The sequence below is a fragment of the Myotis nattereri genome (assembly GCF_964212035.1).
Source record: "Myotis nattereri genome assembly, chromosome: 3".
Lineage (NCBI taxonomy): Eukaryota > Metazoa > Chordata > Mammalia > Chiroptera > Vespertilionidae > Myotis > Myotis nattereri.
In genome coordinates, this window is record NC_138077.1 from 50,923,100 (window position 1) to 50,935,592 (window position 12,493).

Sequence of the window (12,493 nt, forward strand, 5' to 3'; positions counted from 1 at the left end):
TGATTTGCAGAACAATGGAATCTGATAAGGCAGTCAGAGAAATACAGATACCATATAATTTCACTGGTATGTGGGATCTAAAGAACAATATAAATGAACAAACAAAACAGAAACAGACTCACAGTTACAAAGAATAGACTGATAGTTGCCAGAGGAAGGGGGGGTGGGGTAGGGACTGAATGAAAAAGGTAAAGGGACTGAGAAGTATAGATTGGTAGTTACAAAATAGTCATGGGATGTAAAGCAAAGGGAATAGAGTTGATAATATGATGCCAGTTGGGTACCGAAAACATCAGAGGAAACACTTCATAAAGTGATTGCCTAACCACTATGCTGCACACCTGAAACTAATACAAAATAACATTGCAAGTCAACTGTAATTGGGAAAAAAAAAACAATTTAAATAAATACATGATAAAATAAAATAAAAAGAACAGTGGGATCTGTGCCTAGAAGGCAGGAGAGATGAAAACAATGTTGGTGTATAGTGCTTACTTACTTGATAAGTTGAGGTACACACGCAATGTTTGGAGTTTTGGAAGTGAAAGGTGAGGCCACAGATGCCTCGTGCTCTGATAAAGAGATGCCCACGTGAGCCATTTTCAAAGCCTGAAAGCAAAGAGTTCGCTTAGGGTGCGTGCACACTCACATACATCTCTCCTGAGGCCTCATAAGAAAGGGGCCAGTTAAGCTCTTGTGGGCCCAAACACTGGCCAGGAGATGACCCCAGACTTCAATCTGCCTGCCACATAAGAAAGAGATGGCACTGGGCCTCCCAGTAAAAGTGGGGACCTCAGAACCAAATTTTACCCCACTTAGTCTATAATGACCACTGAATTATTATGTAGCTTTGGCCAAAACTCTCCCAAATGCTCAGCATCAGTTTCTTCAACAAGAGGGGTGGAGAGAGTGTATATCCCAGAAGATACTATCTCTGCAGGGCTCTGGCAAGTACAGTCCAGTGTGAGACTGTGGTCCCACACACTGGCCACTACTTACCCCACAGTCATTGGCTCCATCGCCGCACATACCTACAAAGTAACTAAAGGCGAACCATGTCAATTGTGGAATATATCAAAGCGATCTTAAATGATAATTTCTCTAATTAAAAAGATAAAATGAGCTTCATTGCTTAGTGTTTAAACTTATTATTTTAATGGAGCTTCCCTGATAGTCTGGTTTGACTAAAAAGTAAGATTTGACTCAGCAGTTCCTACAATGGATAAGAAATCCAGGAGGTCATTCCTGACTCCAAGCACATTCAGGAATGATGCACTTTACTGTTTAGGAAGCAGCTTTGTCAACTGCAAAACAGGACGCTCATAATTATATGTAAGACAGCATGGCCTGGTGGAGAGGGCACAGGGTTTGAAGCTACAAGATCTAGATCGTTGACCTGATTTACTGTTTAGACTAACATTTTCTCCCCTGCACAGTGTTAAGAGTATTCAGTGAGGTGCAATATGGGAAAGTGCCTATTAAATTCTGAAATCATAAATAAAACTTACTTGTTGGTGCTGTTAATAGTACACAAGGGAAAAGCCTGCCATGTTAGCAGCCACACAACAAAAAATGAAGTTCCAGGCCCAGAAGTTGAAGAAAATACATCCCTTCTTTAGGGTTGCTTTTTGAGGCTGAGTGAATACTACTCTGTTAAATTGTTGGCAAAAAATCCTGCCCACAATTGTGCCAACAATTGTTTGCAAAAAAATCCTGATCTTATGGAACCTTAATCCATAGTCTGCTTTTTAAGGAACGAGCACTCTGAATGCATTTAAAGAACTTGCTGTGCTTCTTTTCACACGTTGCTCTATAAAGGCAACTAGTTTACTGTCTTGGTTTTCAACCATGTTGAGAGGACAGAGTGTTCTGAATGGAGATGTTTGCCTAGTGAGTTAATCAAGTGAGTAGCAGGATGGAGCTTTAGTGAGTAGAGGTAGGAGTCGTATCTATGTGGTCCAGCACCAGAAGTAGAGGAAACCTTCAGGACTTTATGAGTTCATTTACCAAAACATAAGGAGAGAAAGAAAGAAAGAGAGAGAGAGAGAGAGAGAGAGAGAGAGAGAGAGAGAGAGAGAGAGAAAGGAAGGAAGGAAGGAAGGAAGGAAGGAAGGAAGGAAGGAAGGAAGGAAGGAAGGAAGGAAGAAAGAAAGAAGGAAAGAAAGAAAGAAAGAAAGAAAGAAAGAAAGAAAGAAAGAAAGAAAGAAAGGAAGGAAGGAAGAAAGAAAGGGAGTCCCAAATGATGGGAACTTTATTTGGACTGCCCATTCTATCAATGGAGACCTTCTGTGTTAGAAGATAAATCATTTTTCTGATTTAGGGTGAAGAGGATGTTTTGGCATAGATGCTTTTAATATTGTGAAGGTTATGTGAATCTCTCATCATGTAAGTCTTCCTATATCATAACTGTGATAATAATTGGTAAAAATGAAGTCTAAATTTCCCTGTCCCTTTGGGAGCTGAGTACACATTACCTTTCCAGGCTTGTTTCTCACCTTACCTTTTCATGACGCTTATGGTCTAGTCCAGTGATGGCAAACCTATGTCATGCGAACTCATTTTTTTGGTTGATTTTTCTTTGTTAAATGGCATTTAAATATATAAAATAGATATCAAAAATATAAGTCTTTGTTTTACTATGGTTGCAAATATCAAAAAATTTCTATATGTGACATGGCACCAGAGTTAAGTTAGGGTTTTTCAAAATGCCAAGCTCAAAAGGTTCGCCATCACTGGTCTAGTCAGTGCTTCTCAAGTCTGGATGCAAAATTGGCTTATGTGAGGAGTTTTGAAAAAAATACTGATGTCCAAGCACCATGTGAGCAAATGAATTAGAATTGCTAATTTTCCAAAGCTCCCAAGGTGACTAACGTGTGCAGCCAGGCTAAGAACCACTGTCCTCGCTGAACAGAGTGAATTCCTGTGCCTCTTCCTCTTCCCCTGACCGCCATGCCCCTCACACTTCACACCTGAATAGGAAAAGAACCTACTCCAGTTTCTGAAATTCTTCCACCAGACTGGATTTCTGCCCAGGAGACATTCTTGCAAAGATGGTCCCATTCATCAGTATCTGCAAGGAACCCAAAAGAGAAATAGTTTTTATGTCAGCTGGTCATACATGAAATAATTAACAACACTCATAACACTGACAGGGTAAAGAAAAAAAGAACTGTTTCTCAAGAAGTCTTCCTTTGGATTTTACAATAGGCATTGGGACATAAGTCATCAGATAGGTTATCAGGAAGACCAAAATCAATAAAGATGGCTACTTCATAAAAATACTTGGTAAGCATGATGATCTATTTAGCTCAGCTGCCATAGAGAAGGTGGTCCTAAAAAATCCTGATCTTATGGAACCTTAAGCCAATAGAACATGAGAAATTGTAAGGAACTCAGGAAAAGAAAATGAAGCAACTGCCTCTCAGAAATTTGTTCAGAATTAGCAGAAAAATAGCCTACTGATGAAATAGTAAAGTAACTATCTGTGGTTTTTGACTTATTGTATCATCTGGGCTTGATCGGTTGTAAACTTCAGCTGATATCCCAAGCCTAATTTGGACTATGGGACATTGATGGTTTGGTAGTATAAGAACCTCTACCAGCCCCTCCACCTGAGCTCCATTCTATAGAATCTAAATTTCTCTGTGTTAGATCTGCCTGCCCCCTGATCTCCCTGGCAGTAAACTCAGTTTAGTGTTTACTAAGCCTCAAAGTCTTTATTCTTTTTTTCTTAAGCAGTGCTTAAGATGGTGAGTAATTGAATACAAATAATCATCTGCCTCCACTACGGGTTTATTCTTCATCAGAAAGGTTGTTAAGTTTGACTCTTTTCTGTGTAGAGGTCCTCTATGAAAAATCTACCGAAATTCCTCTATTCAAGCCTGTCTTCTTGTATAATTGCAGAATTTCCACTATACTGTGAGACTCCTAACCATGACAATATAATGACAGCTACCCAAAAGCAATCCTGATGACTTGAGAAGTCACTGGTTTAATCCTATAAATTATTGATTTTCAACCTTTTTCATCTCATGGCACACATCGATGATAAGACAGAAACATAATTCGGCTGCCTCCTGCACGCCCCCTACTGGGGATTGTGTCCAGGCCTGTGCCCTGACAGAATTGAACTGGAGTCTTCTTGGTGCGTTGGACAATGCTCAATCAACTGAGCCACACTGGCCAGGCAAGTTTACTTATTTTAAATCTAATAGGATAAGAGACAACAGTAACCTCTGTAAAACTATCTGCCTCTTTCATGAGACGTTCAATAGGGATATCTTACCTATTTAGAGGTGTGAAATTACTGAGGATCATGTTCTGTAAATGACATTGTCAGCATCTTTACCAGGAAATTAGTACCCTCTGAGAACTGACCTTTGGCAATAGGCTGCTGAAATGTTGACTTATAACCTGAAAGGATTTTCCACTTAGGGCAAAATGGTAACTTTCTTCTCTGCTATTTTCAGAGACTTCTTCCCTGATGTTAATGTAATTGTCCTGCAAAGCAAGACACAGTTATTTTAGACTTGGTAGAGTGGATAGGAACCACAGCATCTCTGAGAGAAGACAACTATGGCAGTCCAGGGTCTCTCTGTAAAAGTCAAACTCCAGTCCTGATTCCTCAGAGAAGCACTTTCTCTTTGCTAGATCAATCTTTGCACATCACAGGCTTTATGGTAAATAGGAGAATAACACTTACTCATGTCCTGTTCTCATCCTGATTTGATCTCGGTGAGTCCCAGAGAAGAGCACATTTCACACATTTCAAGTGTAAAATACAAAAGCACTATAGCTTAACAAATCTCTCCCTGAAGTGAGAACTTACAATTTTTTTTCTTAAAGAATTAATATTGTTCCACAAGGACACAATAGAAATAGGATACTGACAAGATTGGAGATAAATGAATAACACTTTCTTCCCTACCCTGAAGATACAGTCTGATTTTCCATTTCACACAGTGGTATCTCTCCTAGGGATTAAATCCCTTTGAACTCAACAGGGTGGCTGGCAAGCATGGCAAAAATGGAAAGTTGGAGTCAGAGCCCCCTTACTATATTCTTTCTCATACAGAGACAAAAACTTTTTAAGTTTAAAAGAATGGATTATTTCCAGCACCCATGAATGCACTGTACCTTAAAGCTCAGTTGGAAAGATATGGGGAACGGATATAATTGAGCACTTCACACTGCATGTGTGAGAGATTTGGAGAAGTATGTTGACCCTAGGTCACCTGTACACCTCTGCCAGTCAAAGCTGCTCAGTTACCCACACTGTGAAGCAAGTTAGATAATGTGGCTGAAAGTCTGTTTTTAAGAATACCTGATTCCCATATGCAATGGGTTTCTTCTCTTCTACTAATTTCCAAGATATGGATGCTGATGAGGACCCAGTACTTTCACTCGCTTCAATGAGAATGACTTTCTGGCCTTCGGAAACCATTCCAGAATTTCTGGCCACTGTTATTGCAGTCTGAAGATTGTCACCTAGAAGAAAGGAAGACCATCCTAACATGAGGTTGAAGAGATAGGACAAATTCTTAGAGGGCCTGGGAAACTAGGATAAGGAGTCAAGTCTTGATTATAGGTGTGAAGAGACATAACCTCTAAGGCAGCGGTTCTCAACCTGTGGGTCGCGACCCCTTTGGCGGTCCAACGACCCTTTCACAGGGTCGCCTAAGACCATCCTGCATAGCAGATATTTACATTACGATTCATAACAGTAGCAACATTACAGTTATGAAGTAGCAATGAAAATAATTTTATGGTTGGGTCACAACATGAGGAACTGTATGTAAAGGGCCAGAAGGTTCAGAACCACTGCTCTAAAGTCTCCCTCAGCCCTGACCTTCTTTGATTTCATGGTTGCTTTTCTGGTTCTTGCTGCTTTTCATCTGGTTACTTCATATATTTTTGTAATAGAGTGGGGAAAAAAACAAAAGGGCAAAATTCTAATTTACTTCTGTCATTTTTTAACAGCTTGGAAAACATTTAGTAAGAATCTACTGGTTTTATATACTATCTGGTGGTCCTCCTCCCAGCAAAGATGGAGAGTAATCCCACTATCTCTCTCACTGACAACAATGGAAAACTCTGAGAAAAAATACAAAGAGCAACTACCCAAGGACCTTGAAAGTAAACATAAGCAGGTAGAATATGAAAGAGAGTCAAATTTGGAGAAACAATCTATCAGGTGCTAAGATTCTCAGCTTTTTTTCTTTTTCCTTTCACATATTTAACCCTAGAGCTGTGCAGGTAGCAAAATCTCTGAGAAACTAGCCTCTCTGGCCAGAAGAACTAGGAAAAGGGGCGCCTGGGGCTGGAGAGTTATGAGGGAAATCCTGGAAAAGAAAGTCCTAGATAAGGAGACAAATTCAGTATGTGAACTATGTAAGTCCCCAGCCCAACTCAGAGCTGTGCACATGCAGAACAAACCCAAAGAAGAATGACAAAGGCAATATTAATCACCTCCACTATTTCTGAGTTTTTCTTGCCAAACCCAAAATCATTTTTGAGAGAATTTTAACAGTATCCAAAGTATCAAAAAATCATATTTGGAATATTTAGGATACTCAATATACAAAAAAACCTGGAAGTCTGGCCAATTCTCAAGAAAAGGTAATCGAAAATTGCCTGTCTCAAAATAACCCAGTTGTTGTAACTATTACACTGGTTTTAAAGGAGCTATTGTAAGCCTCCTCCACATTAATCCTCTTAAAATAAATGACAAGATAGAAGTCCTCAACAGAAAGAAGTATCTCTATATATAAAAGCCTAAGCAACCGAATGACCAAATGACCGATCGCTGTGACACACACTGACCACCAGGGGACCGACGCTCAACACACAGGATCGGGCTCCCTGCTCTCTAGATCGGGCCTGCGGGGATCGGACCAAAACTGGCTATCTGACATCCCCGAGGGGTCCTGGATTGCGAGAGGGTGCAGGTCAGACTGAGGGACCCCACCGGTGCACGAATCTATGCACCAGGCCTCTAGTATATTCTATAAAAAAGAACCAAGTAGCTATTTTAGAACTAAACAATATAATAACTGAAAATTTAAACATTCACTGTATGCACTCAACAATAGAATGGCAATGAGGAAAAGAATCAATGAATTTGAATATAGAACCATATAAATTATACAATTTGAAGAACAGAGAGAAAAATCTTAAAATAAAATAAAAGAGATTGAAAAAATATTAAGAAGACTCACATTTTTGTCATTAAAGTCCTCCAAAAAGAGGAGAAAGAAACTGGAATAGGAAAATTATTTTTGAAAAAATAATAGCAGAAAACTCCCTAATGTGTTTACAAATTTAAATTCACAGATTCAAGAAGCTCAGTGAACAACTCAGTGAGAACCACATCCAGACACATAATCAAACTGCTGAAAACAAAAGATAAAGAAAATGTCTTAGAAGCAGCTAGGAAAAGAAAACCAATACAGTATATATAAAAAAAATATGATTCTAATGAAAATTATCACAGATTTCTGATTAAAAACTATGGAGGCAGGATGACAGTAGAATGACATCTTTAAAATACAGAAAGAAAAAAACTATAAGCTCAGACTCCTTTAGCTAATGAAAATATCCTTCAGGAATAAAGTAAAAATAAAGACATTAAATAAAGAGAAACTAAGATAATTTTTGCCAAAGAACACGCTCAAAACGAAATGGTAAAAGAAATTCTTTTAATTTTTAAATGTTTCTATTGATTTCAGAGAGAGGAATGGAGGAGAGAAATAAACATCAATGATGAGAGAGAATCATTGATCAGCTGTCTCCTGCATGCCCCCCACTGGGTATCGAGCCCACAACCTGGGCATGTGTCCTGACTGGGAATCAAACCGTGACTTCTAGGTTTGTGATTAGAGCTACTGAACAATAAATAATATAAGATCTGGATCACTATCCTTAACACAGGTTTCTACCAAAACTTTATGAGGATCCTCAAAAGGCTAAGTGGTGGGAAGGAGATGCTGTACCCTCAGGTTGAGAGCTAAGAGGTTTCCTCTACCTGCTTCGGCAGGACATCAGCAGATGTTCTGCTTTGCAATGTAAGCCCCTTTTGCATCTACCAGCCACTGGAATTCTACTGTTTAGAATATGCAACCGAGGCCTGAATCTCAGGCATTTGACAAAGCTACATAACAACCTATTTATGAAACCCCAGTAGCTAGATAAAAAAAGATAAGGAGAAACAGCCAGAATACATGATTGGTAAAGTAGAGTAGCTGCAGGAGACAGATTAAAACTGCACTAAAAAAAATAAATTTTAAAAAGTTTAAAACCACTCACAAAACATGATTTAAGAACTTAATTCAGCAGGTGACTTGGAGAAGATAATAGTCATTTTTGAGACCTGAGCTTGTGGTTTAAATAAACTGGGTACAAAAAAAAAAAAATCTTAAAGCACAAAGCATAATTATAAAAACATATCAGCCAAAAGAAAAAATATAATAAACTGAGAGGATATATGCAGGGGGCCTGTCATATGAATAATAGAAACTCTAAAAGGGAAATAGGAAAGGGAAAGAATAAAGGCAATAATTAAATGAACAATAGAAGAAATTTTTGAGCAGTAGAAAAAAATTTCCTGTGAGGAAGAAGACAGATTTAAAGTGCTCACTATGTTCCAGACCAAATTAATGAAAAAAGAAACTTATAAGCATATTCTAATAACATTTCTAAACTTCAAAGTTAAAGGAAAAGTATCATATGCAGAAAGGAACAAGCCACCCACAGTGGACTGGCATTGAACTTGTAATATGCAACACTAAAAAGCAAAGAACAAAGGAAAGGCGCAGATTATTAAGAAAAAAAGGATTGTAATCCAAAAATTCTATACTCATTCAACTGTCAAAGCAAAGAGATATTCCAGGCTATGTAAGAAATCAGAGAGCATATCATCCTTCTATCTTGTCCAAGGACAATTCTTGAGAAAAATATTATAACCAAGCAAGGAAAGAAACAGAACAGAAATTTAATAGGAGGGAAGCAGTAAAGAGGGAGGGTAATCAACCCTTGTTTCTCCATAAGTCTAATGATTAAGGATAGATTATGAGAACGTGAATATAGTGCTAAATATTTTTGAAACAGAGGCATCATAATGTAGGGGATATTTTAATAAGTAATAAATTAACTCAGCAACACCTAAAAGTTGGATAGAGGGACTGGAAAGGGAGAGAGTAAACATTGTCCAAATGTCTCTTGGATAGTGGAGATGGGAATAGGAGAAGGGAAAATAAAAATATTCTAGAGTTCCCAACAGTAGAATTGGGTTCAGGGAATGTGGGGTGGAGAAATATTCTATCTTGGTAACACAGTAGAGTTGAATGTGTCTACGAGATCAGGGAAAGGGAAGACACACTTAAAAAATATGGATGTATTAGGAAATCATTTCTTCTCTGTTCAGAAGCATTCATTAGGAAATTTCACACATTTTGCATGATCTTTCCTCACTTCTCCCTTATTTGTGTGATTTGAGGCTTTGGAGTAGAAGTAGAAAGGACAGCATTGTTTTTAAATCTGCAGAACATGATTGGTGGGTTTTGAGTGCAGTTTACAGACCATGCTGACTAAGCATTCTTTTTCTCCTAATATTTCACAATGAAATCATCATCTCTGCATGGCTTATATCGTCTCATTCAAATGATATTTTAAATGTCTCCTCCCAGATAAGACACCTCATCCAAGGTATTCAGTCGGACACTTTGCCACATCACCCTTTTTTGTTTTATGTACCTCATAACACTCATTACTAGCCATTTATTTGATTATTTGATTGCCAATTTATTGATTGACTTTCTATCTCACCCCATCTGAAAGGAAGCTCAGTGAGAACAATAACGTTGCCTTTTTGTTGCCCATCTCCAGCACCTAGAATGGTGTCTGCTCCATAGTAGGTAGTCAGCCATATTTGCTAAGTGAGTGAATCTCTATTTCCACATCAAATTCTTACTGCTTTCTACTTTTTTTTTTATATACCTGTGATCATTACTGTCCTTATCCGGGCTGAGATGAGCTCTTCCAGGACAGGTTTTGTCTCTTCCTTCAATCGATTCTCCAAGATCAGCAATCCCAGAAATATCAGGTCTGCTTCTACCTTGTCCCTGGAAATACATATATATATATCAATGATTAAACAGAAATAACATGTCATAGTCCTTCCTACAGTTAGCAAACAAAAATAAAGACAAACATCTTTTCTGTTAGAGTGGTACCAACTCACTCATTCAAGCATCATTCCCAAGGTACTGAATATGTGCTAGGAACTATCCAGACAGGAAGGGGACATAAGGATATTGAGACATTTCCTCTGACTAAATCAAGAAGAAGAGAGAGTACTTATTAAGCAAAAAAATTGGCTTTAACCTTTGTAGAAAATGACCTAAATGGCCACAAAGATCTCTTCCATCTGCTGCGGTGATTTTCATTACCTCACTGCTGGCAATCACCAGAGAGGAGTTCTACCTCTGGTACAAAGCATCATGAAAAAGAAGTGAGGAACAAGAAAAATATAAAATGCCAGTTCTTCTAGAAACCAACGCTATAATCAATATCATTTTAGTCCCAGGGGTAGAGGCCATGGCCATAATCTCAAAAACGTAGTCTCTCTTTAAAGTCCACTCTCCCCCCACCCCCCATCTGTCAGCTGGGTAGCATTGCTCTTCTACATAAAGTATGAATGCTTCTGCAGCAAGTGGGGTCTCTAAGGCTCCCATTCACTGCAAGGACATTTCCAAGACATTCCACAGGACCAAGTGCAGGGGCATGCATTTGGGGTTGGGGGCTGAAAGATTCTTCCAAGATTCATTTATCTGAGACTCAGACACCTCTAGTAGACACAAGAGCAAGACATCAGCATTGCCTATATCTAGCTGAAATACAGATGAAAGCAATATCCAGAAAAGCCACTTTGCCTTGCTGACTATGTGTGCCTCACATTGGCCAGGGGCATGATGCTCACAATATACCGCTAATATATCCAGAGTGGCAGGGAGTGGACACAATTGGAACTACTTATCTCAGAGTAGGCTTGGAAGGATAACATTTCCTATTCTGAGCCTGACATTTAACTCTCTCCACAATCGGATTCTACAGTGTTTTTTTCAGGTTCATCTATCACTAAATTCTTCATCCACCCTAATCTCTAGCCAAATCGGGCCATGCACCATGGGTATGCTCTGTATTCGACCATCTTTAAACATTTGCTCTAGACTGCCAGAGACATTCTTTCTTTCTTATTTCATGAAAAAAGTTATTATATGTTCCTCCTGGTCTGTCATTGAAATCCTTCCTATATTTTGAGGCCCAATGCACATACAACTTCCTATAAAGGCTCCCTAGATAAAAATACTTGTTTCCTCAGTATATTATTTCTATCTCAGATTTGCTTGTATTTTATTTGTCCATATATTATCACTCTTTTCTATCTGATCTATCTCTATTTCAATTTCTTTCTTGAGGGTAAAACCACCTGGTTTAAGAACAAGTTCAACAACACCCACGTGGTACTCAACACAGAGGAGGTGCTCAGCCAATGTTTGCCTAGGTTCTGCTGTCTGGGGTTACCATTTTCGCCAGGCAACTTATAAAAATTCATTTCCTCTTTCAAAAATTCTACTGCCAGAGGACTTCCACAAGAATCAAAGTCAGTCAGTCTGTCAAGTCAATGGTCGTTTACCAAACTCCTAAGAAAATGCAAAAATTGGACTAAGGCAAGGAGGAAGAATATGCAGAGACTATAATAGCTCCTGACTCCAGAGATTCCACGTTCAGTCGGGAGGACAAGATCAGACTTGAGCACTTTGGTCATATAGAGGGCTTGGAAAGGTATCATGAAAATGCAGAGTCCTAATTATTTCTGGGTGGAATGATTGATAAAGTCATCCTAGAGGAGGTGATATTTGAGCTGGTCATTAAAGGATAACTTAATTGATGCCTGATTTAGGTCCTCCAATCTTTCTAGTGGCCCTCATACCCATGCCTCAGGCTTTAGATATGTCCAGAGATGACATGACATGATCAAACCACAAGGCATTAGATCAGGCCAAGAAAATGGCCAGAGGGTCCAGTATCTGACATAGTCTTGCAGTCTACCTTGGCATTCATATTCTGGTTCCTCTGGCACATAGTCTTTGTAGCGTTCAATGAATAGCAATCAGGAGTCCAGAGTTATAAATAATTCCAGCTCTGTTCCTACCTTGCTGTGTGACCAAGAGTAAATCACTTTCTTTGTCTGAGGATCTATTTCTTCTTTTGTAAAAAAGTTAGCAAAATGAATGTATTTCCAAAATCTCTTAAAGCTCTAATATTACATGTTTCTTCTTTTCAGTCTCAGTCAAGAAATAAAGAGGAAAAGCAGTCCCTTAAGGGGTCTCAAGCTCTGCATTTTGGAATAGCATGCTATCTTTTTCTTCTTCCTGCATAGACTATACCTCCTCCCAAAGCATCCTATCTAATAAAGATGGAATATGCTAATTGA

At 38.7% G+C, this 12,493-nt stretch overlaps 1 protein-coding gene across 1 annotated transcript in view; it reads right to left on the reverse strand.

Moving 5' to 3' along the window:
• Window positions 1-12,493, reverse strand: part of ATP13A4 (ATPase 13A4) — a 123,390-nt gene that overhangs the window by 24,962 nt on the left and 85,935 nt on the right. Inside the window, exons 18-23 of the mRNA XM_081087044.1 lie at window positions 9,994-10,118; window positions 5,324-5,487; window positions 4,378-4,500; window positions 2,991-3,070; window positions 1,000-1,042; window positions 500-609 (exon numbers count right to left, since the gene is read on the reverse strand). Of these exons, the coding sequence (XP_080943170.1) occupies window positions 500-609; window positions 1,000-1,042; window positions 2,991-3,070; window positions 4,378-4,500; window positions 5,324-5,487; window positions 9,994-10,118 (645 nt within the window). The remainder of the gene's footprint in view (window positions 1-499; window positions 610-999; window positions 1,043-2,990; window positions 3,071-4,377; window positions 4,501-5,323; window positions 5,488-9,993; window positions 10,119-12,493) is intronic.